Here is a 27,359-nt window from a genome sequence, read left to right on the forward strand (position 1 = left end):
ACAGAGACCCATGCTGCCCGTGCCCACCCCGCAGCGTGACCTGAGCGCGTCCTTCAGGGCTTGGACTCGATGATCTCTCGAGGTCCCTTCCAGCCCCTACAATTCTGTGATTCTGGCTCTTGCAGAGTTTGCTGTTTCCCTCGTGGAGAAGATGCAGGCTCAGGAAATCCTGCGGAGCCTGAGGCTCCCCGAGTTCGATGACCTCAGCCAGTTCTTCCGCAACCTGCCGGCCACGGCGCTGGTGGGCATCGGTGCCTTCGCGGCTGTCGTCGCCTACTGGTTTGCCAGCCGGCCCAAGGCCGTGAAGCCGCCCTGCGACCTGCGGATGCAGTCAGAGGAAGTCGAGGTGAGGCCAGGGGCACGTCGGATGGAGAGGCTGGGGTTCACCTCAGGTTTGCACCCCTGGAAAGGAGCGCAGGGGGGTGCCAGGAGGTGCTTTTGTTTGTTTTGAGGGCTCTCCAACCCCATCCTGAAGTCAGTTGTGCAATACGCTATGCCAGGGATGGCTTCAGTCCTGAATTCACATTTTCCTGCAAAGCAGAGCTCTGTAACGCAGCCTGTTACTTTATTCCCTTAGATTTTCAGTAACATTTTGGTCTTGGCTTTGCTTTACCATCCATGACTGAAAGTTACAGGCCCAGAGCTGCAGCAGTAGCTGATATATCACCTCAAACCAGCCGGCCCTTCTGTGCCTGCCCGTTACTGAGGCTGCTGCTGTGAACTTCATAGCGATAAGAGGAAGCGGGCTGGAGCCCACACGTAGAGGCCGAGGAGTTATTCATTCTCATGCTTGTGAAGGATTTTAAAGTTTAATGAAGCTGCTCTGTTTTAAAGAGCAGAAATAATTCTGAAAATCGTTTCCACTTAAATGAATATCTGAGGCCTTCAGGCCTGGCCTCTGCTGTGGTCTGTCCTTTGTGCTGGTCTGCGTGTCCTCGAGAAGGTGCCCGTGGTGCTGATTCTGGGGACCTGTGAAGGGCAGAGCAGCTGCTCCCCCAGCACATCCCCACTCCATTACCTGCAGATTTACAATTTCCCCCTCAAATCTCCTTGGGAAATATCAACCATCTCCCGTGGCAACGAGCCCAGTGAGGTGCTGCTCTGTGGGCAGCTGGTTCTTCATGTTACTGGGGCACCAAGGTGGATGTCCCACCTCTCAGGTCTCTTTGGGTGTTGGGACAGGAGCCTGATGATGCCTGTAGAGGTGCTTTTGGCATTTGGAGGGGGGGGGTGCTGCTTTATGGTTTGGGGGTTCCCCATCTCCTGCCCATCACACAGTGCTGATGGCTGTGTCACATCGTGTCATGTCATGTCACACAGGGCCTGGACGGGGCACGCCGGTCGGTGATTGGGGACAGCCCGCAGCTGCTGACGCACTACTATGATGATGCCAGGACCATGTACGAGGTCTTCAGGAGGGGATTCAGCATCTCCGGTGAGAGCATGGTGACCAGGAGGCCTGGGAGAGATGGGGACCAGACGACGCAGAGATCCCAGCGGTCTGAGAGGCTCAAAGCCCTTAGTGTGGGAGCCCCAAAAACTATAGAGGACTACTATGTGTTGGAGGCCAGAAGAGTTTAGAGGCCAAAAAATGTGTGAGAGGACTACAAGTGTTGAGGCCCAATTAGTGGGAGGCTGGAAGGGTATTGGGAGGCCAAGGGTCTATAGAGGTTGATGAAAGAGTGGGAGACCGATGTGTTGTAGAGGCTTATGAAGGCATGGGAGGCTGAAAGGCTGTGGAAGCTGATGAGGTATGTGAGGCAGAAAGGTCTGGGAGTCCAATGAGCTGTAGAGGCTGAAAAGTATGTTGGAACCCAACAAGGTAGAGACGCCAAAGAGGTGTGGGAGGGAGAAGGTAATTGGGAGGACCAGAGAGTGGGATGCCCAACAGGTGTGGGAAGCCCAGCAAGCGGACATCTCAGGGAAGGGCTGGCCCAAAGAGTGGCCGCCAACAGAGTGGGGGGAAAAAAGTGAAAGGAGACCCAGAACTGGAGTCCCAAGCAGGGTATGAGGCCTGAGGGACAGAAGCCGGGAGAGTGGGAGGTCCAAGGAGTGGAGGCCAAGGAAGGAGGAGGCCCAGCGAGGAGCAGGGTGGGTGCTGCAGCCTCTGCATCACAGGTGCTGCTTTTGGAGCATGGGGGTTCTAATTAGGGTGATTATTTGCAACATGCATTATTTTGCCCATAACACCATTGAATGTTACTGTGCAGTCTCTTGGTACCACGAGATCTTTTTGCCACCACTGGCAGACAGTTTAACATCCTGAATTCTGCAGCATCAGCAAAGCTCATCATACATTATTCATTTCCAGAACATTTATGAATGCATTAAATGGATCCAGGCATAGACCTGTGGAACCCAACAGAGCTCTTCCTTGATACCTATTTCTGCTTGTTGCTGCCTTTTCATCAGTAACTCCTCCAGCTTACCTTTTATTTTATCCCTGACCCTGCCAAAAGCTCTTAGGAAAGCTGAGTGTGGTGTATCAGTCCATCACCCTTACCCCATGATCCATCAGGCCATCAAAGAGCTGTCATGCACTCGTGAGACATCATTCCCTGCTTCAAAAGAGGCACGATGACTCTTCCCTGCTCTGTCTTAATTATTTCCATGTTCACTACTTACAACTTCCCACCTGGAATGCAACAGTTTCATGGCTGGATTCTTATTTTGGGTACCACCAAAAGCCTTGATGGAACTGCAAATATTCCACCCCCCAGGACAAGGATAATAACTAAACTCAGTGGGTATATGGTGGGATGGATCTTCCACAGGTAAGTACAGTTAGCAAATTAATTAAACTTTTCAAATAGTCCTCTTGCCCTCCCCTGAAGTATGGGCTGGGCTAAAAATAGCAGTTTTCTCTTTGAAGAGTTTAAATCCACAGGCAGTGAAAGCAGCAGGAGCTGGTGTTTAGGATGAAAGGCCTCATCAGACACTGATGCTCATGCTACCTTTGGAGAAGTGTCTTTTAAGGAGACTCTCTGGGGGCAAAGTGCCCCTGTCCCTTCTGCAGCTCGGGGAGGAGGACTGAAGCGGGACATCCCAGCTGCTGGTCTCCCATTAGCTGCTCTCCTGTGTTTGATTTGATTGGGCTTGTGAGCTCTGCCCCAGGCATGAGAGCTGGCCCCGATAACAGTGGATTCACCCTTGGGGGGCTCTGCTGTGTCCCCTGGTACTGGGCAGCACGTCATCTCCTGGCACTGCCCCTGTAACTCCGTCATCTCTGCTTGTGTCTTCCAGAAAACGGCCCCTGCCTGGGGTTCAGGAAGCCCAAGCAGCCCTACCAGTGGCTGTCCTACAAGGAGGTGAGCTGGAAATGACCCCCCCTGCACAGTCCTCTCCCCATGCCCAGCAGAACAGGGTGGTGATAAGGAGCCCATCGGTGACACACAGGCGCTAGTCCAGGAGGTTGCTACCATAGCGTGCGAGGGCTCTCAGTTACCCCGGCTGGGCACGTCCTGGTGTTCTAGAGGTGTGTCAGCTTTTGGGCACTGGCTCAATGCTGTTAGGTCACTGTTGACAGTGGCACTGACATGCTCAGAGCTGTGGGGCATTGCCAACCAGAGGTCAGCTGGTAGTCAGTGGCTCGTGATAACGTGAATGATTAGGCGGTTGGGTGGCAAATACAACTTGAGAGCCTCCCTGTAGAAGCCAACTCTTTGCTTAGTTTGGTATCGTTCTATTCCTCCTTTTTATGTGGGTTTTTTTAATCTCCAAATTCCAGGTGGCTGAAAGAGCAGAAGCTCTGGGTTCAGGGCTTCTTCAGCAGGGCTGCAAGCCATCCACAAAGCAGTTCATTGGGGTCTTTGCTCAGAACCGTCCAGAGGTGAGCTTTGAAGTTCAGTTTGGTGCTGTATTCCTAATGTTCCTGACTTGGGAGCTTGCTTTATCCTTGAAGGTTGTTCTCAAGTGCATTAAATCTGTTTCTGTGGCCCCCTTCTCACCTTTGTGCTTTGATGTCCTCTGGCAGTGGATCATTTCCGAGCTGGCTTGCTACACCTACTCCATGGTGGTGGTTCCCCTCTACGACACCTTAGGTCCTGGAGCCATCCGTTACATTGTCAACACAGGTAAAGCCAGAACTCCGAATCCAGTTTCATTGCTCAGAATGGTTTGTTTTCTTCTCTTTTCCAAAAAGCAGGTGATTTTACTCATTGAGTGTCTTGAAGTCACTTAGGGAGGTTCTGGGGAGCTGCGTGTCCCCACGCTGGGTCAGGGCTGGCTCTGCTGCCTTTCCCACGTGCCTGGTTGTGCACTGCTATGGATGGGGCTGCTCTGGCAGCAGGAATCACTCCACAGCCACCCACTCCTGTGCTGCTTCATGGTTTGCCTCCTGGATTTTTTTTAGCTCCTACAATGAGCAATTTCAGCATTTTGAACTCAATCCCAGAAAAAAACTGTAGCTGTGGGCTACAGCTTTGGCAGTGAGTTAGGTTAGCTAAAATTGCAGTGATTTTCTAAGAGAAATGTATGTTATATTTTAGGATTCACAATGTTAGCCTGAAGTGAGTATCAGAACTGATACAATGCTAGCTATGAGCAAACAGCCAGTCTTGCATTGAAAAAGACTTGTACCAACTTCTCTGGCTGCTTTCCTTCCAGCTGACATTTCCACAGTCATTTGTGACAAGCCTGAAAAAGCCAGAATACTCCTCGACCACGTGGAGAGGAGAGAAACACCAGGGCTGAGCTCCATCATCCTGATGGACCCCTTTGAGAAGGAGCTGACGGAGCGAGGGAGGTGCTGTGGGGTTCGCATCCAGACCATGCAGGAGGTGGAGGTGAGTTTGCTCTCCCTCTCCTTCTACCAGCCAGTAGAACACACAGGGACTTGGGAACCACGTGGCAGGTTCAGTGTGTGGGGAGCAGCTTGTGGCTGATAATCCCAATGCTCAGGGCTGTTGCCTCTTAGTGTTACTTGTTGACAAGAGAGCTGAGATTTCCAACCTTCCTGCTCAAATAAGGTATCACCATGAGTTAAGCCTGCAAAGGGGGGTTGCTGTTCCAGACACTGTCCTATATATATATAAGCTGAAACAGCCTGGATCCAGTTCAGCCAACCCAAGGACTACTTGAAATCCAAGGATGGCATTCCTGCTAATGCCAGAAGCTTTAGATAGAAAAGCTGTTAGCCACAACTCTGCCCTAGCTCACTCCCCCTTAGCAATCTGCAGATTACTAGCAGGTTAGTCATTCCCACTAACTGCTGGTTGCTTCAATCTCTTTCAGGACTGTGGCCGTGAGAGCCGACACGTGCCTGTGGTGAGTGTTTCTTTCCCACTTAAAATTGCTGCTGACCATGTTACAGTTATTTCACTGCTGCTGGTGGGACAGGCTGCCCAGGGGGGAGTGAAGTCTCCTTCTCTGGAGATATTCCAGCCCCATCTGGATGCCGACCTGTGTGATATGTCCCAGGGACTCTGTTTTGGCAGGGGGTTCGGACACAATGATCTCTGGAAGTCCCTTCCAACCCCTACAAGTCTGTGATTCAGTTTGCTGGACGGAAGGACGCTGGTGTGTGTTCAGGGCAGTGCTCAGTGACCCCCCCTCTCTATGTGGGAGGTGGTGAAGGAGCCCTGGGACTGTCGATACCATCCGCCAGAGGTGTGCAGCCCTTGCCTTGTGCCTTCTGCCTGGGACACTTAACCAAGAGCTCATCCTTGCTGAAGGCGTTAACGGGACAGTAATTAAATGCCCTTGTTAAGCCACACTAATTCCACTACCTTACCCAGGCGGCACCGCAGGAACGTGTTTGCACCCTGGGCTTTCCAGTGGGGTTTCCACAGCTCAGAAACACCACCTGGCAGTGTTTCTCTGGGGCAGCGACTGAAAGCTGCACTGTGATTTTTCAGGGGCTGTTCATGCTTTCAAAAGCAGCCTCTGGAAACAGCACAGGCAGTGCTGGGAGTATGGGGACGTGCCTGGAAACGGGAGCAATTAGCAGCTTGGGGAAGTTGTTCCCTCCTATTGCAGATAATTACATGTTTCCAGAATTTATCTGGAAATCAGTATGTTGTCCCAAATTTTCCCCATCACCTACAGGTATAGATGGTGTTTTGGAGAATGCAAACTGAGAGCCAAATATTCCACCCAAGGCTTCTTACACTAAAGCACAACCTTAATGCAGCTGAGCAAACACACGAGGGAGGAACAGAACCTGCATCAGCTGAGGAAACCCAATAAAAAGTTTCATGATGGTCTTTTATATTTGCCAAGGGGGGTGAAAATTGGGATTTTTTATGGCAAAGCTGCAATGTAATTGGTTTGATCTTCTAGCTTACAATGACAAGTCTATGATGGACCCTTCTGCACTTGATTGATGTGATACTCTTACTCTGCTTGTGTGTTTCTAGCCTCCTCGTCCAGAAGATCTATCCATTGTCTGTTTTACTAGTGGCACTACAGGTAAAACCAGCAGCATTTTAATCTCAGAATATTAGAACTGAATATTAAATGAATTATTAATCCCTCCTCGGTATGCACAAACATGCTGATATACTGATATAGCAGTGATATTTCTATGCATTTTTAATAATTAAGAAAATACATGTAAGTATGCTTCTGTAGGTTGCAAATTAAGCATAGTTATTTGTTTACTTTTCATTTGAATTCCCTGAAAGACACTTTTTGGGGGTATGATTCTGCAGTTGCCTGGACTCCCCCCTCCCTGTGCTTCTGCTTCCCATTTCTCAGTGTCATCGTGAAGTGCTTGATTGATGGGTATTTATCTTCTGCAGATGTTTAAAAAAAGAAATGCAGGTCCTCAGCTTTCCACTCTCTGTATCCCAAGCACATGAACATCCTCAGCGCCGCTGTGTCCTCTGCAGCGTGGCTCAGCCTGCTCCCACACTGCCCATCTCCTTGGGACAAGCCCTGGCAGCCCACGCTGCCGGTACAGGTGTGCTGCTGGCCCCTTTTCCTTGCAGCAGGGTTATCCTGCCTGTGCTTACCAGCAGCAGAGCCTTCTCCTCTCTCTAGCCCCTGGCTTTCATGCAGCTTGCAGGAATTTCCTGCTCTTGAGAACTCAGCCTCTGCCACATCTACCAGAAAGCTATACGGGCAGGACAAACAGACAGGCAAACAGCAGGCACGAGGCAGGATTGCTTGGGAAACTACTTTTATACTTGCCTGTGGGGAAGGACCCTGCTCTAGGAACTGCTGGAGCAGCTCATCGTTGCTCTTGGGATGGCCTGACACTTGGTCCTACCCCAAAGCATCCTCGACTTGGCCTCCTCCGCTCATTTAGGCAAGCAGAAGATGCCGCTTGAGCCCAAGCTGCCCTCCAGGAAGGGAGCTGCTCGTGCTGCTCAGCCTGCAGAGCACAAAGCCTGCAGGTTAGGCTGAGGAAGAGGGGACATCTTTATCTTCCACCTCCTGGAGAAGACCTGTACCGCAGATCAGGTAGGCAACTGCTTCATCAGCTCCAAGTACACACTCAGCATGTGTTCGGTGGCTTTGTTTGTGGGCTGGTTTTCTTTTCACCTTAGTTTTGAAATGCCCTTTGGAGTACCCTGGGCAGTGTGCTGTGTGAGAGGAGCCCGTGATGCTGCTCGCTCCCAGCAGTGGGAACACACTGCAGGATACAGCCATCACAGGAGCTGTGTAACGCTGTGAGCTCTGGCTGTGCCCGAGCACAAACGGGCACTGTAGGAACCCAAAGGACCTGTGCCTGTGGCTATGGGGTGTGATTTCAAAGCACAGCACAGTTGATTTTTTTCAAGTCACGTTTTTGTTGCCATTTTTATTTGTAAATAAGAAATTCTGAGTAGAAAAAGGGGGTTTTAATTGTCCTTTTACTTACAGATGCAGTCAGGGGCCAGTTAGGAACATGTGTGATGTTACAGAAATAGGACAACCAGGGAGCTTGGCTGCTTTTGCCCATCCAAACCAGAGGTTTCAAGTCCTGCAGATCATCTGGAAACGAAACTCTTGCAGAGCAGGGCTTTGTGAACCACCAGCCTGTGGAGGACTTTGCACCTCACCTTCTGGCTTTCCCAGAGGTGGTATCACCCCCCAGGTCTGTTTTCCACACACAAAAGGCTTGGTGTTTCATGTAGCCCATGTCAGGGTATTTTCAGTGACCAGATTTAGAACCTTTTTGTGTTTTCAGGGGTGTTTTTTCAATTCTGAAGGGCTCCAAATATTGTTGTACGGTGTGAAATAAGTCTTTGCTATGGAGTTTGTAACCTGGAAGCTGTAGAATTAGAAGCTGATTATAAAAACAACACACAGAGAAGTGGACTTTAATGTACTTTTTCTTTAATAGGATCAGATAACAAAATGCCTCCACAGGCTGAAGAGAGAGACTGAGATCACTGAGCTCAAATCACAAGACCAACTTTTATCATGGTACCAAAAAACCATCTGCACTCATACACGAATGGGCCGAAGGCACTTGGATGTCCCCAAACCATCAGAACACGGTTTTTCATGCTGGCTTCTTCAGAAAAGCAAACTATCCTTTCCTTAAGGATCCACCTGTAACCACTTGGATAAAAATTGCTTCTCAGTGGTTTCTTACAACCTCCCAGTGCACACCCGTGACTCCCGAAGGCTCCCAGGGTGAGGAAAGTGCTTACATCCCAAACCATCACACTCCTGAGTTAGTGCTGGAGCTGCTGCTTGAAATGCCCAGCTACCCTGTGGGAAAAGTCCTCCTGTTGCTTACGGGAACTGTCAAACCAGCTTGGCATCAGCTGTGCTCAGGGCTGTTAACTGCCTGGGATCGCAGTGCAGTCGCCTCCGTAACCAGATGCTCATGAGATGTGTCCTCCTGAGATGTGTCTTCCCAAGAAATTCCAACCCAAGAGCAGCAGTGCAGCTCTGGCCCAGATTTTTAATAAGAGAAGGAGGATCACTGCCAACCTTTTTCTCTCAAAGTGGTAATTCTGGGAGAGGGCTTGTAGCAAGAGGCACCGGCTCTGCAGGGTTGACTCTCCAGACAGAAGAGCTAAAGGAGGTCAGAATTGACAGGAATCCCCCAGCCCACAAAACTCTGGCTCGCCTGTGGGAACATGGTTTGTTCTGGGTTTCTCCTGGTGAAGGCTCTTAACACCACTGTTCTGCTTTGACACCATTAACACCACTGTCTGTCTGGGACCCCAAACCTGCTGCAGGCAGGACACTGGAGAAGGAGTCAGGATGCTCACACTGCTGCCAGGCACCTCACGGCGATTTGAGGAGAGGTGCTGGTTTTGTATTAAAAATAAAAGTCAGAGGTGGAGTAATTTAATGAGCCTGAGGTCTGAAAGCATCTGAGAAATCTTCCAAGAAGCCTGAAGAGCTGTGTCAGGGTGCAGGAGCCAGATCTGCTGTTGGGTCAGCTGGAGGGTGCAGGTTTGAACCTCCAAACCAGTGCTGAACGTGTCTTCTCCTCACAGAGACACTTGTGCAACACTGGGTATGGCTGCTTGTGGAACTGCAGGGGCCAAGCACGCAGATTTGGCCAGCCACATCTAAACTGACACCAACAGTTTCTGGATTGCTGCTATTTACAACCTACGTTGGCTTACTGAGTTTTCTTGAGGTCTGGATCCATGTGTGCACCCAGCTGTGAAAATAAGCACCTCAAAACACAAGCTGCCTGGCTGAGCTGGTGCCCACCAGTCTGTCTGGGTGTGCACAACACATTGGGACAGGAGCAGTTGTGGTTTGTGAGGATGTCAGCCCTACCTTCACCTCTGAGCTTCGAGAGAGGAACAACCGTGAGGTCACGGCAGGTCCTGGCACTGAGTTACTTGAAGGCTCTTGGAATGCCAAGTGAGGGGTTTTGGTAAAGCACGTTGTGTTCGAGATGTCCTGCTGTAGTAGTGCAATAAATGTCTGCAGCAATTCCTGGTATGTTTGGGCCTTTATTTAATTACCTGACAGCCTGGTAGGAGTGGTGTCGGTGAAGCTGGCACGGCACAGGGCTTGGTGCTGCCAGGCTGTGCCACGTCAGTGGCACTGCCAGCAACACAGCCTGTGAGCTGCTCTGAAACCAAGAGGATTAAGCACCATTGCCCCTTCCTTGTGAAATTCTGTCTGACAGCTTTGTGAGGCTGTTGCATCCATCGTTCACTGTAAGAGCATTGCTGGAGACACCCCTGTGCCTGCTGTGCCGGGGCTGGCAAAGCCCCTCCGATCTGCTTCCGCACAGCATGCAGGAGCTCTGCTACAGTGGTGGGACAGAGTTAAACCAACCTGTTTAACAACACACTGGAGAGAGAGGAGAGGCTGGCTCTGTGTAAGAACAGAAGTGAAATCCAAAAATCCCTTTAAGGTGTGAAGGAGGATGCTTGGCCTGGAAGAGAAAAGCCCCAAAGTCCCAAAGCTGATGCTGACAGCGTGGAGCTGCTCGTGGGTGACACGCTGCAGGCGCAGCACTCAGAGCTGGGCAGATCTGTCGAGGCTTTGCCAGCTCCCTGTCCCCATCTCTGGGACACTTCTGCCCTGCTGCTGACAATGACTTCCCTTAACTGCAGTCACATAGGGTGGTCTTGTAGCCTAATTTGTACCATATATTGCCTTTTTTACCCTGCATTGTTCAGGTTATCCAGTGCACTGGCTGAGTAAGAGCTTAACAGCCTTTTAAATGGGGTTTGGTGGTGTTTAAGATCATTCTTAATCAAAAATCTGCATGAAATAAATCCTCCTGGGGAGGCTGGGAACATTGAGCGGCTCCATCTGAGTGCTCCCATAAATTGCAGTTGGGGTATTTCTGGTGGAAACCCTTGTTCAGTCTCCAGTACAAATACTCATGCTCTCAGTATCATTTTGAGTATGGAAAGAAGTGCTTCTGGTGCCCCTAACTGCCCCCAAATCACTGCAAAAATATAGAGGTGAGCTTTAAAATTCAAAAAGGGAACTTTAATGTTTTAGCCACTTACTGCTTTTCTTTGTGACAGGTTTTTTTGGTGTGTGTTTTTCTTAAGCTTTAGGAAATGACCTACTGTCTCATCTTTTGAAATCACTCTCTGTTTCCTTTCAGGAAACCCCAAAGGTGCTATGCTGACTCATGGGAACGTGGTTGCTGATTTTTCAGGCTTTTTGAAAGTGACAGAGGTGAATACCCTGATGTAGAATATGTGGCAGGCCGTGGGGGTGATGCTGTGTCCCTGCATGGGCTGGAAGTGTGCTTCTGCAGATAAGAGCTGAAAATTCTCTTACTCTGAGGGCCAAATCCATGGAGATGGGAGCAAGTCTGAGTTACAGCACTGCAGGGCATTAAATCCCCTTTCCAGCCTGGGCTCTCCGGGGCACAGCATGGTTCTGAGGAGTGATGTTGGCTCCTGTGATCAATTAATTTACTCCTTTTGATGAAGCAGGAGCACAGACAAGCCCTGTATGGTTGTAACTAGTGCTTCAAAAAGAGTACAGGGGTCTACTCGTGCTCTTTGTGCCCACACAGTGCCATAGTGTATTTGAAAGCTCTCTGCCTATGAAGTGTGTGTGTGTGTGTGTGACTGTTTGTGTAAATATATATGAAATATATATGAAAGCACATATATATTTTTATAAGCATGGTTAATTTAACTGATAATTAAGTATATCTTGGTTTCTGCAATATGTATTTTTACAAAAGCATAGTGCTGGCCAAGGACCCCTATAATGTTTCATGCAAAGTGTAAACTTGTGTTTACAAACAATATAGGAAGCAGAATTCCATTAGCCCAACATATTAAGGATTTTAGGCAGCTTGTACCTAGCTAATCTAAAGAATCTACTACTTGTAGTAAACAGGTAGTTCTTTAAAGTGGCACTCAACACGTGAGATGTGTTTGTTACCTTGCTGGTCTTATTGCTGTTGCTGAAAATACCACAGTGTTATTATCCTTGACCTTTCTGAGAGTTCCAGACCACTGTTGTAAAGAAACTTGGACGTGTGATGTGAGAGATGTTCGAGCATCCATGGGGTTGTGACTCCAGGCATTCCCAGTTTGAAATGGCCATACCACAGCTGGCTGCAGCGTGGAGCTTTCACTGGGTTCAGAGGCAGCAAGAAGCATGACTGAAAGCTGATGTGTAGAAACTCCTGAACTTCAAAGGGCAGGAAGGTTTATTTTGGACGAGAACTGATTCAGAGGGAGCTCAGGGAAGTTGGGCATCTTCCAGGACCAGCCCACGGAAAAGGATTTAGCATTCGCTGACAGCAGTGGGACTCTGATTAATCCCAAAGGTACCAGATTGAGATGTAAGTCTGGTGTGAATGGTTGTAAATTCAATCGCCTGTCACTGGAGTATTGTTGGTGAGAGCGCAACTGCTCAGAGCCAGTCACCCCAGTGAGGGCAATGCCTAACCCCAGCCATCAGGATGCCTGGAAGAGGTCCCAGTGCGATCCCTGAAGCTGGAAGCACTGTAGATTTGCTGTTGACATAGACTTGTGCCAGTTTTGCTTAGAGATTATTTTTTCTCAAAGAAACATCCTTTTGAGGCGTACCTGGAGCTTTATTACATGGCTGGCCCCAAATGCCAAGGAGCTGTTCTCATTTTTACATTCACCAGGACAGCAGCGCTAACAGTGAAATCCCATCCCATGTCATCATCCCAGTCTGATTTAAAACCCAACCCTTCATTGCCTGGGCACTTAAAGCAGTGCAAGCAGCAGAGCTAGAGAGGGTAATGGCTTTACTGGGCTTCCAGAAAACAAAGCCAGTTTAAAATAGAGTATAAATAGCTTTTCAGGCTTGAACAGTTTAATTCAGACTGACAGCTAAAATAATATGAAATGGGATGCTGAGAACATCCACATGGTCCATCATGTTTGACTTGACTAGGTAATGGTTGGGAGGGCATGCCCAAATCTGACTTGCCCAGAGTTAGCTCCAATAAAACATTCCCCGAGGAAGAAGCTCCTGTGCCTCCACCCACCCCTGTGTCCCAGATCACGGACTATCGATCCTGTCACAGTAGTGCAGATGCAAAGTGGGTATAAGCTGCTAATTCAGCGAGCTAATTGACTTTTATACCCATTTCCCATTGGCCCTGGTGCAAGTTACTGGGTAATCAAGCTCTTGGTTTTTCTAATCTGTAAGAGGATGGCAAGCCTTACCTTGGAAATGCAGGTGGAGAGGTGACTTTTCTTTTGGGGCATGGACCAGGTAAGGCTCTCAGGGCCTTTGCTTATTCCAGCCTGTGAGACTTTGTTCAAACCTCAGCAAACTGGAGACTTGGGTCATTTTAATTTTCACCAAATTAGTCTTGCCTTCTTTTTTTTCCTCTGCTGCACCTCCCAGTGATAACGCCCTTAAAATCACATTTTAATCCCTTAAAATGATGAGAAACTAACAGAAATCATTAAATTTTACAGCTGGAAGAACAATCAATGCTTTTTCCAACATATTCTGATTCAAATCCATGATTGACCTAAGGAAAAGGGGAAAAAATAAATGAAATGTATAGCTTTGCCTCTAGTAACACTGTGAATCTCTGGTGGGCTCTGGGCAGAATGATGTGAGAGCCCTGCTGATGTCCAGGAGGGGTCTGCATGCCGCTGAGCGCCAACCATGGCTGAAAGCAATCGGGTTCTTGGTCAGGGTGAGCCCCTGGGTCCAGCTGTGTGGATACAATATGCCTCCTGTCATGGAGAGAGCTCTCCATCGCCTTCTGTGTACATCTCCGTGCTCTTTACTCCTCCTGCTAACCCAGCTCCATTGACGCTGTGGCTTAACGCTTCCCTCCGTACGCTGCTCCCTTCCTCTCTTGACAATCTTTCCCCTTTTGCTCCTCTGGTGCCATTTTTCTTTTATTGTTTTATGACTTTCTTGTTGTCTTCCTGTCAGTGTTTCTTTCCTTTCTGTCTCCCATGCCCTTCACCTGCAGAAAGTGATCTTTCCGAGACAGGACGATGTGCTCATCTCCTTCCTGCCTCTGGCTCACATGTTTGAAAGAGTTATCCAGGTAAGAAGCCTGCCTGAACTGACGAGGCCTCGTGGGGCTCCTTGTGTTTTCTTCCAGAGTCAGTGGTCTCCTACTTGTGAGGATGTACACATTTCCTATTTGCCTTTAGCACACATGTTTGAGAGAATGGTACAGGTAAGGTCCTGGTGTCAGTGGAAAGCATCTTATTTCCACGCCCCCCCAAAAACATATATATAAAATACTAAATAACCAGTGATATCTCATAGCACTAAAAAAAGCTTGTACTCCAGAAGTGCCACGCGTGCAACACCACAGCCCGGCCTCTGGGCTTGGTGACATGGCCCTGAGTCCAGAGCGATCCCAGGAGAGGTTTCCTGAGCCATCCCACTTATGCTGGTGGTTCCATGACTGGAAAAATGGCCCTTTGTCAACAAACAGAGCCTACCTGTGCAACTTTGGAGCAGGTTTTCGAAGCCCTCTAGGGTCAAGTATCATGGTGTAAATACAATTGGCGTTGTTTTATACATCAGCTGAAAGACTTCTGCTGCTCAAGCAACCAGATCTGCAAAAAGACCCCAAACTTGAGGGAAAGGGGCTGAAAAAGAGGAAACCAAGATCGTGGGGTGACAGACACCATCCTCCTGGCAGGGCGTAGTAAGGTGGGCACGAACTGGAAGGCAGCGTGCCCTGGGCATGCTGGCAGGGAGAAGTGCTGGCTCGTGCCAGCTCCCAGAACTGACTTGTCACATCTTCTCTGCAAAGCCAGGTGGTGGTTTGTGCCGTAGTCTGTGTGTTAGATGAGGTTAGAGGCAGATGAGGCAGCCACATCAGTCCTCCCCTGAGAAGCTGCCAACCAAAAAGCGATCCAACACGTGGAGGTTGGGTCCGGATTTGGCTGCAGCTCCATAACTCCTCAGGGAGGACTGGTTTGGCCTGAAAGTGTACTTTTTGAGTCAGACAAGCATCCACATATAAGCCTCCCACACATGCCAGATATAATATATTCCACCCCACTGAAAAACATGCAAATTGGAAGTGAAAGTCCATGAAAGTTTTGGAGAGTTACAGCCCAGACTGTCTTCACTTGGAAGTCTAATTTTAAAAGGCAAATTAGTCGGTGTGAGGCCATTATTCAGGCAACCTGCTTTGCCAGCAAACAGCAATATAGTTATTAAAAAGTCATCTAATGGGGAAAAGAAAATTAGAGGTGTCTGAAATAACGTCCTTTTGCAGGATGTTGCTGAATGGAAAGGGGCAGGGGTCCAAAGAACAGCCAGGTTTATCCTCACTGCTAAAAAATGTTCGTTAATATAAAGATTTTTTTTTTTTCAAAGGGGCTAAAGAATAATTTTTAAAGTTGTTCTGACCAGCAAACCCTGTGCCAGCCTCCCTAGCTTTAGCCAACATGACAAGTGCCTGGAACTTACTGTTAAAATAATACAGATAAATTCTTGAAAGCTAAAAATTAAGTGGTTATTAATAGTCCCCAGTGAGCAGGCTGGTTGTGTTTTCTGTGGATGCACGTGCAGTGTGAACTGTGGGTTTGGCAGGGTGGTGTTTGCCAAACCAGCATCACGTGTATCACATTCCAGTGGTTTCAGCTGATGGAGAGACGGTCCCTGACTGGCTGACAGTGGTGAGAGCCCTTCAGAAGTGGTACAGATTTTTCAGGAGCAGCACAAAAAGACCTGGGTGCCTCTTAAGAAGATTTTAGTACTCCAAAGGGAGCTGATGGTCTTGATTTACCCCTGGTAAATTGGACCTTGCTCCAGTCCAGGCTTAGGAAGGTTGGGCTCAGCTCCCAGAATTGCTGAGGCTGCTTCCTCCTGCTTGTACCCTAAGAGCAGGGTTGGGATGCTGGTCTCTGGGTGCTCCCCAGCAGCAGCAGAGCAGATAAAACACCAGTTTAACCAAGTTAGTGACTTATATTCTGCAGTATTACAAACTACCAGAGCTGCTGTTTCAGCTGCTAGTTGGCTCACCGCAGGCAGCCCGCCCTGCCCATCCACACATCCAGCTCCATTCTGATCTGATGAACGTGGCCTCTTGTCTTTTCAAGCACAAAACTTCTGGATCTCTAGTTTCCATCCAAGTAAAGCACCTTTGATGAAGCGGGCTTCTATTTCTGGGATACAGGATCAGGCACTGTGCTGCTAACGTAGTCTCTATCGTTGTATTTAAACAAAACTAAAGTATTAACATCTAAAAATCGACTGCTGATCCATATGTTTTACAATGTTTCTTAATATACTTTCCTTTATTGACAGTAGGTCCTCATGCTGTGAGCTGTTATGGTAGGTCTGGGCTTCAGAGGAGAAGTTCTGATTCAGAATCTGACCCTAACTCGGACTTCTCCATCCCTGTATGCAGGGGATGAAGGGAAATCCCTTCGAAAAGCTTTGCTTCCTTGTTCTGCCAGAAACAATGGCAAATTTGGTGGATGCTGAATTGCCAGCACCAAAGAGTGCCCAGAACTATCCATATATATTTTATTCAGTGCAAAATTCACTGTTACCTTAATACATATTCCTAAAGCCCTGTTTTTACCATCCCCGGAGTGTAGAATTAGAGGAGAGGCACTTCTGTGCTGGGGAGGGATGCTCTGCTGTGGGAACTAAACTCCAAGATGTTCCATGTGTCCCTTTCTCTTCCCATCAGTCTGTAGTGTACTGCCACGGGGGGCGGATCGGGTTCTTCCAAGGAGACATCCGCCTCTTGTCGGATGACATGAAAGCCTTGCGTCCCACCATCTTCCCCGTGGTGCCGCGGCTCTTGAACAGGATGTATGACAAGGTGAGTTTCATTCTGCTCTTTCTGTAGTGATAAAGCTGACAGCCCTTCAGCACTGAACGTGGAAGGGTCCCCACAGCCGCAGCGGTTTCCCGAGCAGATTGTGCTGGTTCTGCTGGACTACAAACACATTCTTCCCCCGTGGAACTCACCCAGCTGCTCCAATCCCCAAGTCTCTGTAGCCCACTGACTCACACAGACAGCAGACACAGCTATTATTGCATGTCACTGAGAAATCCCTCAGCGTTAGCCCCTCACCCTGCTCTCACCAAGGTTACTAGTAGTACCATTCCCAGAGATGAGGGGCTTTCTCATCACAGAAACACCAGTCAAGCCTGGATGCTCTAGGACTTCTGGTGCCCTTCAACCAGTTTTGGATCTTGGCTCTCCCTTTCTGGTGGCAATGATGGCTGCAAATTGGGGACTGCAGAAAGACTGTGAGAATTTAGGCAGTGTAAGTGGGAGGTTGGCTTTTGGACCTGGAAATCTTGGAGAGGTGGTCTAGAAAGGTATTTAAGACAGACACGTCTGGTCATCATGTTAAATCTGTTTAGACCAGCTGGGAACACTCATTCCTCAGAGGACTTATCCCCTAAAGAGGAGCTTAAGCACAAGCTACTGATTGAATTTTCCCCCAAGGTCAGGACTGTTGGGTCAGGGGTTCTGGTGCCTCATTAAAGGGATGGGCACTGGGGGTTTCTCCTTTGCAGAGATGTAGTTCACACTAGTGTCTGAGCTTAGCTAACCCCAGCCCCCATCACCTCACCAGCCACACCAACACCTGCTCCAGCTGCCAGGTAGCCACGCTGCTCATTCCTAGTTGCTCAGATTTCAGGTTTTCACTGCATCCTGTTGTAAAAGTCACACAGAAATACCACAGAAATCTAGCCAAAGCCTCCCCCAGCACCCTCCCTCAGTTCCCCCAGAGGAACAGGATGTACAATAGCGAATGGAGCGAAACAAACCACTCCTCTGATTTCCCCCACCACCACAAAAGCCGCCGTGTAATCTTATTTAACTGATGTACCTGTACCCTACCTGGCTCTGGCTGTTGACCCATGTTTCCTCTCTGCTGGGTGCTGTGCTGCCTGCCACCCTGTGCTCCCACAGATCTTCAGCCAGGCAGACACGTCCCTCAAGCGCTGGATTCTGGAGTTCGCTGCAAAGCGGAAAAAAGCCGAAGTTCGAAACGGGATCATACGAAATGACAGCCTGTGGGACAAGCTTTTCTTTAATAAAATACAGGTAAGCAATTTAAGGAGCCTGAAGTCAAAGAGCCAGCACATCTAGTGCTGGACGGTTTCCCTTCAAGCCAGTGCAGTCTGAACTGCGGGCACTTGATACTAGTGAACAGCAGGGTGAAAAATCCAATGAAAAAAGGAGCACAGTTTGTTGTTCCACTAACTTTTTACATTAACTTTTGCCACAGTTAATTTTCTTTATGTACTTATTTTTAAACACTATGCATAAGATGCCAAAATGTCGATTCTACTGGGGAGACTTTTCCAGAGGGGAAGGGAGGAACACAAGGCAGAGCGAGCTGGCTTTTGCCACATTGCTCCTTCTGCAGCCCTGACAAATCACCTGTTCACAGAACAGCACCTGGTTTTCGCAGCTCTCAGACCCCAGGCCAGGGCTGCTGTAACCTCCTTCCTTAAATATGGGGACTGGGGAATGGTAGATGGCTTCTCCCTGCTCACACCCAGCTACGGGCAGGGAAGAGGATGCTATCAAACCCACTCCAGTCTGCTCCCACCAGGGATGAAATTCAGGAAGGTGCTGGTGAAAAGAGGAGCCAGATCAAGGAGATGTTGCTCCAAGGATTTCTGCAAGCTCTCTGTAGGCAGGACTGGATCGAGGGACAGGTTTCAGTTGGGAATATTTGAAACTGTTTTTTTCCCTAGCAAAACAAGGATAAGGGTGTAGAGAGAAACACGTGTGTAAATCATGGTCTAACAAAAGGGGAAAGAAAGAGGAATGTCCTGCTGTGTGCCATACATCTCCCCAGTGAGAACAGGGTAAAAAAAAAAAAGGGGGGGAAAAAGAAAAAAAGGGAAAAAAGAAATAAAGGGGAAAAAAATTATTAATTTGGCTTTAAACCAGGTTTTTGGTACTACCCCAGGAGGCTCCAATTACTTCACTTATTTATTTTTTTTTTATTGGATAACTCCTCTGGAGACATGTCTCTTCATTTTTAACTAGGAAACTGACTGTACTTTTCATCTGCAGCTTAGTTGTCCTCAGAGCACAGAGCAAGCCGAGTTCACACAGAGCCCAGACATGAGGAAGCCAGGCTGCATATTGATTCGGGGCCTGGCGAGACAGGCAGCCCAGCCAGGAGTTGTTTCCTTTTGTCCCAGCTTTTTCTTTTCACTCTTAGAATAAGGAAAAGGAAATGAAGGAGGGGAGAAAAGAAGTGCAATGCGACACGGGAATCGATGTAATACCCTCTGCAAATATTTGAAGGTCACCTGCCTTGAGAAAGGGGCAGCGTTGTTTTAGATGCCTTGGGAGCCAATTCATTAGAAAACGAGGAGGTGCAAATAAGCAAAGGGAAGTGGAGGGGGAAAGGGTCTGATTTTTAGCCCCAGATGCACTTTATGCAGGCAGAGGCTGTCCCCCCCAGGTTTGCAGCCTGCCCGGGCGCAGGGAGCATGGGTGAGACTGAGCAGCTCATCCTCTGAGAGATGTGAAACTCTCGCTCCTGTCCGTGGAATGGATTTTTCTGTGGGCACTACATCTGCCTCTGAGAGGGACAGTTATTGCTTTGATGATTTAGCTGCCTTTTTATCCCTAAGGAAAGGTTCAGGGCCTGCTCCTCCCATAGCATGGCTGCATCTATTGTCTCCCTGATGAGTAAAGGCTGAGTGAGCTGGGGCTGTTCAGCCTGGAGAAAAGAAGCCTGAGAGGGGATCTGATCAATGGGTATCAATAGCTGAAGGGTGGGACACAGGGGGACATGGACAGCCTCTTCTCAGTGTCTGTGGGGACAGGACAAGGGGCAATGGGCTCAAGTTGGAGCACAGGGAGTTCCCCACCAATCTGGGGAAGAACTTTTTCCCAGTGAGGGTGAGGGAGCCCTGGGACAGGCTGCCCAGGGGGTGTGGAGTCTCCTTCTCTGGAGAGATTCCAGCCCCGTCTGGACACCAACCTGTGTGCCCTGTCCTAGGGAGCTGCTTTGGCAGGGGGTTGGACTCAATCTCTGGAGGTCCCTTCCAGTCCCTACGACTCTGTGATTCCCGAGTGAGCGCTCCGTGCAAGCTCTGTGTAATCAATACTCCTGGGTGCTGCTGTTTCTGCCCCCTGTAATAACCTGTGGCACTTCTCTTGTGTTCCTCCTGCTGTCGAACAGGCCAGTCTCGGCGGGTGCGTTCGCATGATAGTAACAGGCGCTGCCCCCGCCTCTCCCACCGTCCTGGGCTTCCTCCGTGCGGCCCTCGGGTGTCAGGTGGGTTCCTGCGCCGGTTTGGAGGTGTGTATTTGCTGCTAGCAAGGAAACACGCTGCGTTTGAGAGAGGAGATGGGTTGAGACCTCAGACCTTCATTTAAGTTTGATGTGGCCGTGGCTGTGGGGCTGGGGCACAGCACCCTGGTGTCCCCTGAGCTCTGCTCTCACAGCCGTGGGGTTGGAGTGGGAATGACCTGTGGTCCTGGGATGTGAGCAGCAGGAAGTGCTGCTTTTGCTGCAGGCAGCTGCCAGGGAAAAGCAGAGGCTCATCCTGCTCTCAGCACTTAGCTGCACATGTGCAATTAAACGTGGTTGTGCATGTGCTGGGAACTTCGTTATGGGAGGGTTTTTCTGCCTGTAAATGGAGAAAGACAATCTTCAGATGGCAATTGAACCCATGTAAGGTCTGCTGCACCATTCCTCATCAAGGTCTATTTTCAGTGTCCCACAGAAAATACCTTTTTCTTCCCCATTAATAAACTCCTCCACGGGGTACAGTACTTCCTGACTCACAGGCTAATCACTTGACTTCTCACTGTTTTGAGGTACACAGAGCCACAGTAAATTCATGGCTGTGTTAATGAAGATTTGTAGACCCCAAGAGCCAGGGAGGGTGTCCCTGTGTCAGGCGTGCGCCTGTGCACAGCAGCAGGTGGGACTAGCTCACCAGACTGGGCAGCACAAGGTGATTATGAGAGTGTCTCTTCTGTAGCAGTGATGTCTCAGGCAGTGCTCTCAGCCACCCATTTCTTTGCCAGGTCTATGAAGGTTATGGCCAAACGGAATGCACGGCTGGGTGCACCTTCACCACCCCGGGCGACTGGACGTCAGGTAATGATCTTCTTCCCCCACTTCCAGAAAGCAAAGGAACACACCATTTCTTTTGTAAATTCTGGGCTGGAACATCTACCATGAGAACAATTTCCAGTCCAGAGTAGGCAGACAGGGATCTGATGGTGGGAATGTTTGCTTGGGGAGATCTGGAATACTGTTACTGCAAATAATACTGTTATTTGTAGTACCTATTATTTGTGATAACAATATTAATTCTGACTTGCACCTCCACATTCCTGGCCCTGTGGAGCTGAATTCAGAAGATTGTTGGTTACAGTGCAGTGTGGAACAAGGAAATGATGCACACATTGTGTACTTGGTGAGCAAACCCAGGCTGTGGATACAGATCTGCTGCTGCTCAATATGTTATATATTTCAAAACTTTTGACTCTGGACAAAAATCTGATAAAAAGTAGCACTCAGCAAGGCTCAGATGGCACATACACGTACTCCAGCATGATTTCTTCTCAATATAACTCACCAGTATTTATAAAATGGTTTGAAATGGGTTTTATATTCCAATAAATACTAGTAGGAACCTGGATGTCAGGTACTAATGGGTCTGGCCAGTTAAACAGTCCCTCCTTTCCAATCCAGGTTTTCCATGGCTGGAGAAGAGCATGTGCTTTCTTCTCCCAGTACAAGCAGCCATCTGTTTGGTTTTCTTCAAACCAAACTGGTGTGCCCCAGGGCTTGCTGCCCGTGCCCAGCACTGGGCTAAGCACCGCTGGCGCTCCAACGCTGCATCCTCATCCTCACTCAGTGCGCTTTGATCCGGCTCCTTTGCAGAGTTGTGACTCCTCTCTTTCGAGTCCGCTGTTCCTAGTGGGTGCTTTTGGGGAGAACAGGCTTGGTTTGCTCACCTCAGTGCCCCAAGCTGCTTGTCAGCTTCAGCAGACATTGTCCTCAATTCATCTCTGGAGAAAGCCGTAGGGATGGGGGGACTGTGGTCAGCATATTATTACTATGGTATTCCCACGTGATTAAAACAAGAGTCCAGAGCTTGGTGTGCTTTGATAACGTTAAGCTTAAAAAGGGTTTATTTCGTCCAGGTAATGTACTTAACATGTTGGAAAACAGAGTTTGTGTCCAAACAGGAGGTTTGGGAGTTCAGTAGCTCAAAACCTGAAATGGAGGAAATACGCCTAGCTCCTGCAGGAACATCAGTGTACCTACAGCTATGCAAGTGACTAATAATGAAATGCTAATCATTGATCGCAAGTGACTTGATAACTTTGATTTCCAGGTCATGTAGGAGCCCCTTTGCCCTGTAACTTAATCAGATTGAAGGATGTGGAGGAGCTGAACTATTTTGCTTCCAAAGGAGAAGGAGAGGTAGCACATCACATCTTCATATCAAATTCTCAGGAGTTAGCGCTGCGTTAAGTAGTTCTGTAGTTACAGAAGCATTTTACCTTTGTAAGGTGCATGTTACATGTGTTACATGTTAGTCAGGAAAGGAAAATGTCGATTTGGCATCAGAGCAGCCACGTGTTAATTAATAAGGGGCTGTGGCAGTACCAAACGAACGAGTTCAGCTCAGATGAGCCGAATGGCTGCGATTGCTCCAGCGCTGGTGTTTCTATACTGCACGCACATTAAACTTTTATTAATCTCAAGCTGGATGCAAATCGTCTTCTAACAGATCACTTTAGCATTCCCTACTTCATATGGGGTTTGAAAAAAAAAAACCCCAGAGGCAATTTTATAACACAATATGTCTTATTTTTGTGCACAGTCATAAAGTCAAGCTATAAAGTATTTCCATTGTAGTGCACCACTGTTTAGCTTGTTACTCTTCACAGCAGACTAATAAACGAGTTTATCAGCATCTCTGGCTGTTTTGCAGATATGTGTGAAAGGACCAAATGTTTTCAAAGGTTACCTGAAAGATGAAGAGAAGACAACTGAAGCACTGGACCAGGAGGGCTGGCTTCACACCGGAGACATTGGGAAATGGTTACCTGTGCGTACTGACCAGAGCTGTAGTTTCTGTGTTAATTGTATTATATCCCACATACAATTTTGAGGGCTGAACTTACATTTCCAAGCAGATTGATGTTTACAAAGGCTCAAGGTTATATTTTGCAGAGGAAGCTCGATATACCAGTGAAGTGTGCTCTGGCAGTGTTAGAAGCTCTGTTCAGAGCAGGCTGCTTGCTGAGTCTCTGGTTAAATAACTTCTCTGGGAACTCTTATTTCTCTCTCCTAACAGAATGGGACCCTTAAAATCATCGATCGGAAAAAGCATATATTTAAACTGGCTCAGGGAGAGTATATTGCACCTGAGAAGATAGAGAACATCTATATCCGCAGTGACCCTGTTGCCCAGATCTATGTCCATGGAGACAGCCTGCAGGTAAGAACTCTGGTTTCAGAAAACATGACTCTGTTCTTTGTAACCAGAAGGCAGAGCGCTGGGTGTGAAGGAGGGGAAAGTGTGAGTGGGTCATGCCATGGTTTTGCCCCTGATGTCTCCTTCCTGTTGTGTAGCTGGCTGGCAGCCATGCAGGGGCTGAGCTGCTGGTGTGACCCGAAGCAGCTTGGAGGATGCTGTGGCCAAAGATCACGCCTCAAAATTTGCCTTAGTGTCCCCCTTTGGGTCTGTAACGCTTTCCTTTGCTGTGCTGCCTGTGGTAAGCCAGGTGATGGCAAAGCTACTGCTCCTCCACAACCGCGGCCTACACGTTCTGGCCCGTCTTGTCCTATTTGTGCCTTACCCCTCTCCCCAAATTACAGCTCTGTTCATCCCTCACAGCTGCAAATACAGTGAAGATGTCTTATTCACAGGCTTACACACACACACATATGCTTCTGAAAGCATCACAGGTCATCCCCTCTGCACTCACTGGCAGCAACCCTTGGCGCTGGGGTCTGCTTGAGACTCACAGGCCCATGGACTGTGTGTGTATAAACAACATAGGCTGTGCAAATAAACTTAATCAACATCCAAGCAGAGCATGAACCCAACTGAAGGTGTTAGAAGTTGATGGAAAATGCAGGAACAGCCACAGAAGAACCATTTTATCTGAGGAAAATATACACTGAAAATATACTTTGCTGTGTCACATTAGCAAATTATTAGTGTAATTAAACAGGAGTGCTAAACATGTACCAAATTCAACCAGCTTGTGTATTCACTTTGATGTAGGCCCTTAAACAGTGTTCAGCTTCTGCCTGCAGTTCTCTTCTCCTCCACCTGCAGGCTTTTCTGGTGGGAATTGTGGTGCCTGATCCTGAAGTCATGCCAGGCTGGGCAAGGAAAAGAGGGTTTGATGGAACATATGCAGAACTCTGTAAAAATAAGGTTTGTCCTCCTATCTATCAGTAGTACAGACACTTTTTCACTGTGGCATAATGTGGTTAAAGTGGGTGTCCTCAGTGACAAGAATTACTTCTTTGCTGAAAATTAAGCAGGGTGAGCAGTTGGATCACATTAACGAACGCCGGTGCCACTGAATCATCCCACTGGTGCCTGTGGGAGATGATTCCACATCAGAGTCTGGCACGTGGCTGAAGGACTCCAAATCTAACCTTACTTTTCATGCTGAGGACAGGGTTAACATCACCACGCTTCAGTTTAACGTTTGCACGCTTCTGTAATAGAGTATTTGCTAATTCTGTATTAATTACCAACAAGGCACTTGGACTTGGCTCAGAAGTGTGTCTTCTTGCTGAACAATGATGTTAATTGGTGCAAGGCCGACTGATATTTCATGAGGGATTTCTGTGTTTTAACCCAGGAACTGCAGCGAGCGATAATGGAAGACATGGTGCGGTTAGGTAAGGAGAGTGGACTTCATTCCTTTGAGCAGGTAAAATGAAACACTTCGATGTTATTTGGTGTGGGCAGACAGGCAGTTGGTCCATTTGCATTGACTGGGGATTTGTGGGAGTTTGGTCTGTTAGGACATATCCTCGTTGCAGCTGCAGGCGATGTTTTCTGAGAGGGGCAGGTGGTGTTTGAAAATATATATAGGCTGGGATTCCACTCCTGCTTGAAATTCAAATTAAATTTAATGAAAATTGTGAGTGCAGAGGTAAAAATCTAATCCAAGGATGTGGATAATCTCTGCAGTCTGACAACTAGGGCTCAGGACAAATGTCTGTAGGGCTCTGATTCTGCTGCCACCGAAGCACTGTGAAGAAACTGGGTCACTAATTACCATTCTTATAACTGGCCTAGGAAATGCTGCTGGTTTGTTGATTTTCAGCCTGTGTGCTAATTCTTTTCTGGTGCTCATGTAAATATTTCTGCAACAGGGCTACAAACACTTCAGGAGGAGAGCTCTGAAATCAGCCATGGATTACACCACATTAAAACCACTAAAAAATAAACCACCACGATTTAAAATGTCTAAATGCATATTTCTGTTAAACTAATGAACAGCTTAGGCATTGCATATAATTAGCAAGGACCTTTTTGTGCTTTTTTGAGACTGTTTTTGGGTGGTGGTTGTAATGAGTGACACACCATATCTGAGCACAGCAGAAGCACCATTAAACATAGAGTCGTTAGTCTTCATTTCTCAGGTAGTTATTGGAATGAAATGATGGTGAAAAGGGATTAATTTAACAGCAAAGCTCACTATAAAGCCCAGATTGCAATGCACATCGTTGCCTGGGCTAACAAGTCTGGTTTGCTCCTGCCATGGCCTTCACAGTGTGAAATACCCCGGTGTGGTCTGGCCTAGCAGCAGTCTGGATTAACAGCCGATGCAGCAGTGTGGAAAGCCTTGCCACCCTTCTGAAAGCTAAGAAGAGAAATGCTTTGTATCTCTAACTATAGGGCTTAAAAATTAGCATCTCTGTTGCAACACCTCATTTGATAACCAAACTCCAGGCTGGCTATTTTGGCTAAGACTGTTGTAGAGTGGGATCCCCTTTATATGGCAGAGCTGCTCTTTCTCATCTCTGTGCCTGCCATGCTGGAGGCCTAAGCATGGAAACGACAGCTCCAGCAACCAGTAGCTCCCAGGGTGCAGGCTCTGAAAGCTGGGGAAGAGCTAATAGTGCAGGACATCACTGGGGGAGGAACTGGACCGTGGTGCTTACTGGGGAAGGATGAATAACATCTGATGGGAATTTAAAAGGTCTATGTTCCTGCAACTCCCAGCCTAATGAAATGCAAACCAGGCTTGGGGAATGGCAAAAGCAGCAGATGGCTGGGGAATTTTGTCTTAAATCAGTGGACTGTGACCAGCCACGCAGCAGTGTTCTGCTTTCTCCCACACCAGCGGTCCTGTACACACGCTGGAAGGAAAAGCGCGCTCCCATCTGCGCCGCCAGGCTCCCCGCTGTGCTCAGACACTGCCGCTAACAAGGGCAGCCTTGTAAACTCCTGCTTGCCTGGGACGAATGATTTTATATCATTTTAATTAGCCAGTAAAACAGCACCAATTCTCCTTTAAAAGATGATCACCGTGTACGCTCTTGGCGTGTGTGAAGCTTTATGGCAGTGCTGCAAGGCTGAATCAGTGCTGCTTGCTTTCTTTTGCTGTTTGATTATGATGATGATTCTTCACAGAACTCCCTGCCCTCCCTCCCCTGCTCTTCCACGGGCTTTCTACTGTGTGAAACGCCACAGTTGCAGGATCGCATGTGGTGATCATAGAATCGCAGAATCACAGACTGGTCTGGGCTGGAAGGGACCCCAAGGATCACAGAGCTCCAACCCCCTGCCACAGGCAGGGACACCAACCTCCAGGCCTGGAGCTACACAAGGTTGCCCAGGGCCCCATCCAACCTGGCCTTGAACACCCCCAGGGATGGGGCATCCACCCCCTCTCTGGGCAGCCTGTTCCAGCCCCTCACCACACTCTCTGTAAAAAACTTACCCCTAATATCTAATTTAAACCTTCCTTCCTTTAGCTTTAATCCATCCCCCTTGTCCTGCCATTATCTACCCCTTTAAAAAGGTGATGCTGTGTTTAGGCCTTGGTTTCATCTGGGAGGGAGGTTTATGTGCTCACTCTCTTGGAGAGCTCCCTTCTGCACTGGTTGGCTCTGAGGCCAGCGCAGACACGGGAAAACGAGCTGGAGAGTGATGAGGGGTGGTGGATGGAGGGATTTAGTGTCACCTTGAAAACTTGGTAAGGTGAGGAAAATCCCAGGGACCTGGTGGAGGGGTGTCCTGGGCACCAGGCACAGCGACACAGCAAGGTTGGTGTGCAAAGTGATGCTCAGTGAGTGTGATGGCCCTAATTTTTGCTGTAAATTTATCCCTTCTTTATTTTAGGTCAAAGCCATTTACATTCACTCTGATATGTTCTCAGTACAAAACGGTTTGTTGACACCAACGTTAAAGGCTAAGAGACCAGAACTAAGAGATTACTTCAAAAAACAAATAGAAGAGCTATATTCAAGCATCTCCATCTGAAAATCACGGGAAGAATCTTCTGAATTAATGGACTTCGTAGCAATATTAGAATAATACTCAAAAGT

General features: G+C 48.3%; 1 protein-coding gene across 2 annotated transcripts; it reads left to right on the plus strand.

Moving 5' to 3' along the window:
* Positions 1–136: 136 nt before the first annotated feature.
* Positions 137–27,294, plus strand: ACSL6 (acyl-CoA synthetase long chain family member 6; the record flags this gene model as incomplete). Of its 2 annotated transcripts, none has more annotated exons than XM_084268513.1 (20): positions 137–346; positions 1,321–1,435; positions 3,244–3,308; positions 3,728–3,829; positions 3,974–4,073; positions 4,606–4,784; positions 5,233–5,265; positions 6,357–6,408; positions 10,973–11,046; positions 13,805–13,882; positions 16,502–16,636; positions 17,744–17,878; positions 19,986–20,081; positions 20,840–20,912; positions 22,162–22,250; positions 22,765–22,881; positions 23,131–23,274; positions 24,121–24,222; positions 24,659–24,730; positions 27,154–27,294. In XM_084268513.1, exons 1-20 carry the CDS (start codon positions 152–154, stop codon positions 27,292–27,294), a joined length of 2,097 nt encoding a protein of 698 aa, XP_084124639.1. In that variant the 5' UTR covers positions 137–151. The 2 variants fall into 2 exon arrangements, with proteins under 2 accessions (XP_084124639.1, XP_084124640.1); XM_084268514.1 differs by lacking the exon at positions 13,805–13,882 and adding an exon at positions 13,940–14,017.
* Between the last annotated feature and the right edge of the window lie 65 nt (positions 27,295–27,359).

This window comes from Gallinula chloropus (genome assembly GCF_964237585.1).
Source record: "Gallinula chloropus genome assembly, chromosome: 10".
In the NCBI taxonomy this organism is placed as follows: domain Eukaryota; kingdom Metazoa; phylum Chordata; class Aves; order Gruiformes; family Rallidae; genus Gallinula; species Gallinula chloropus.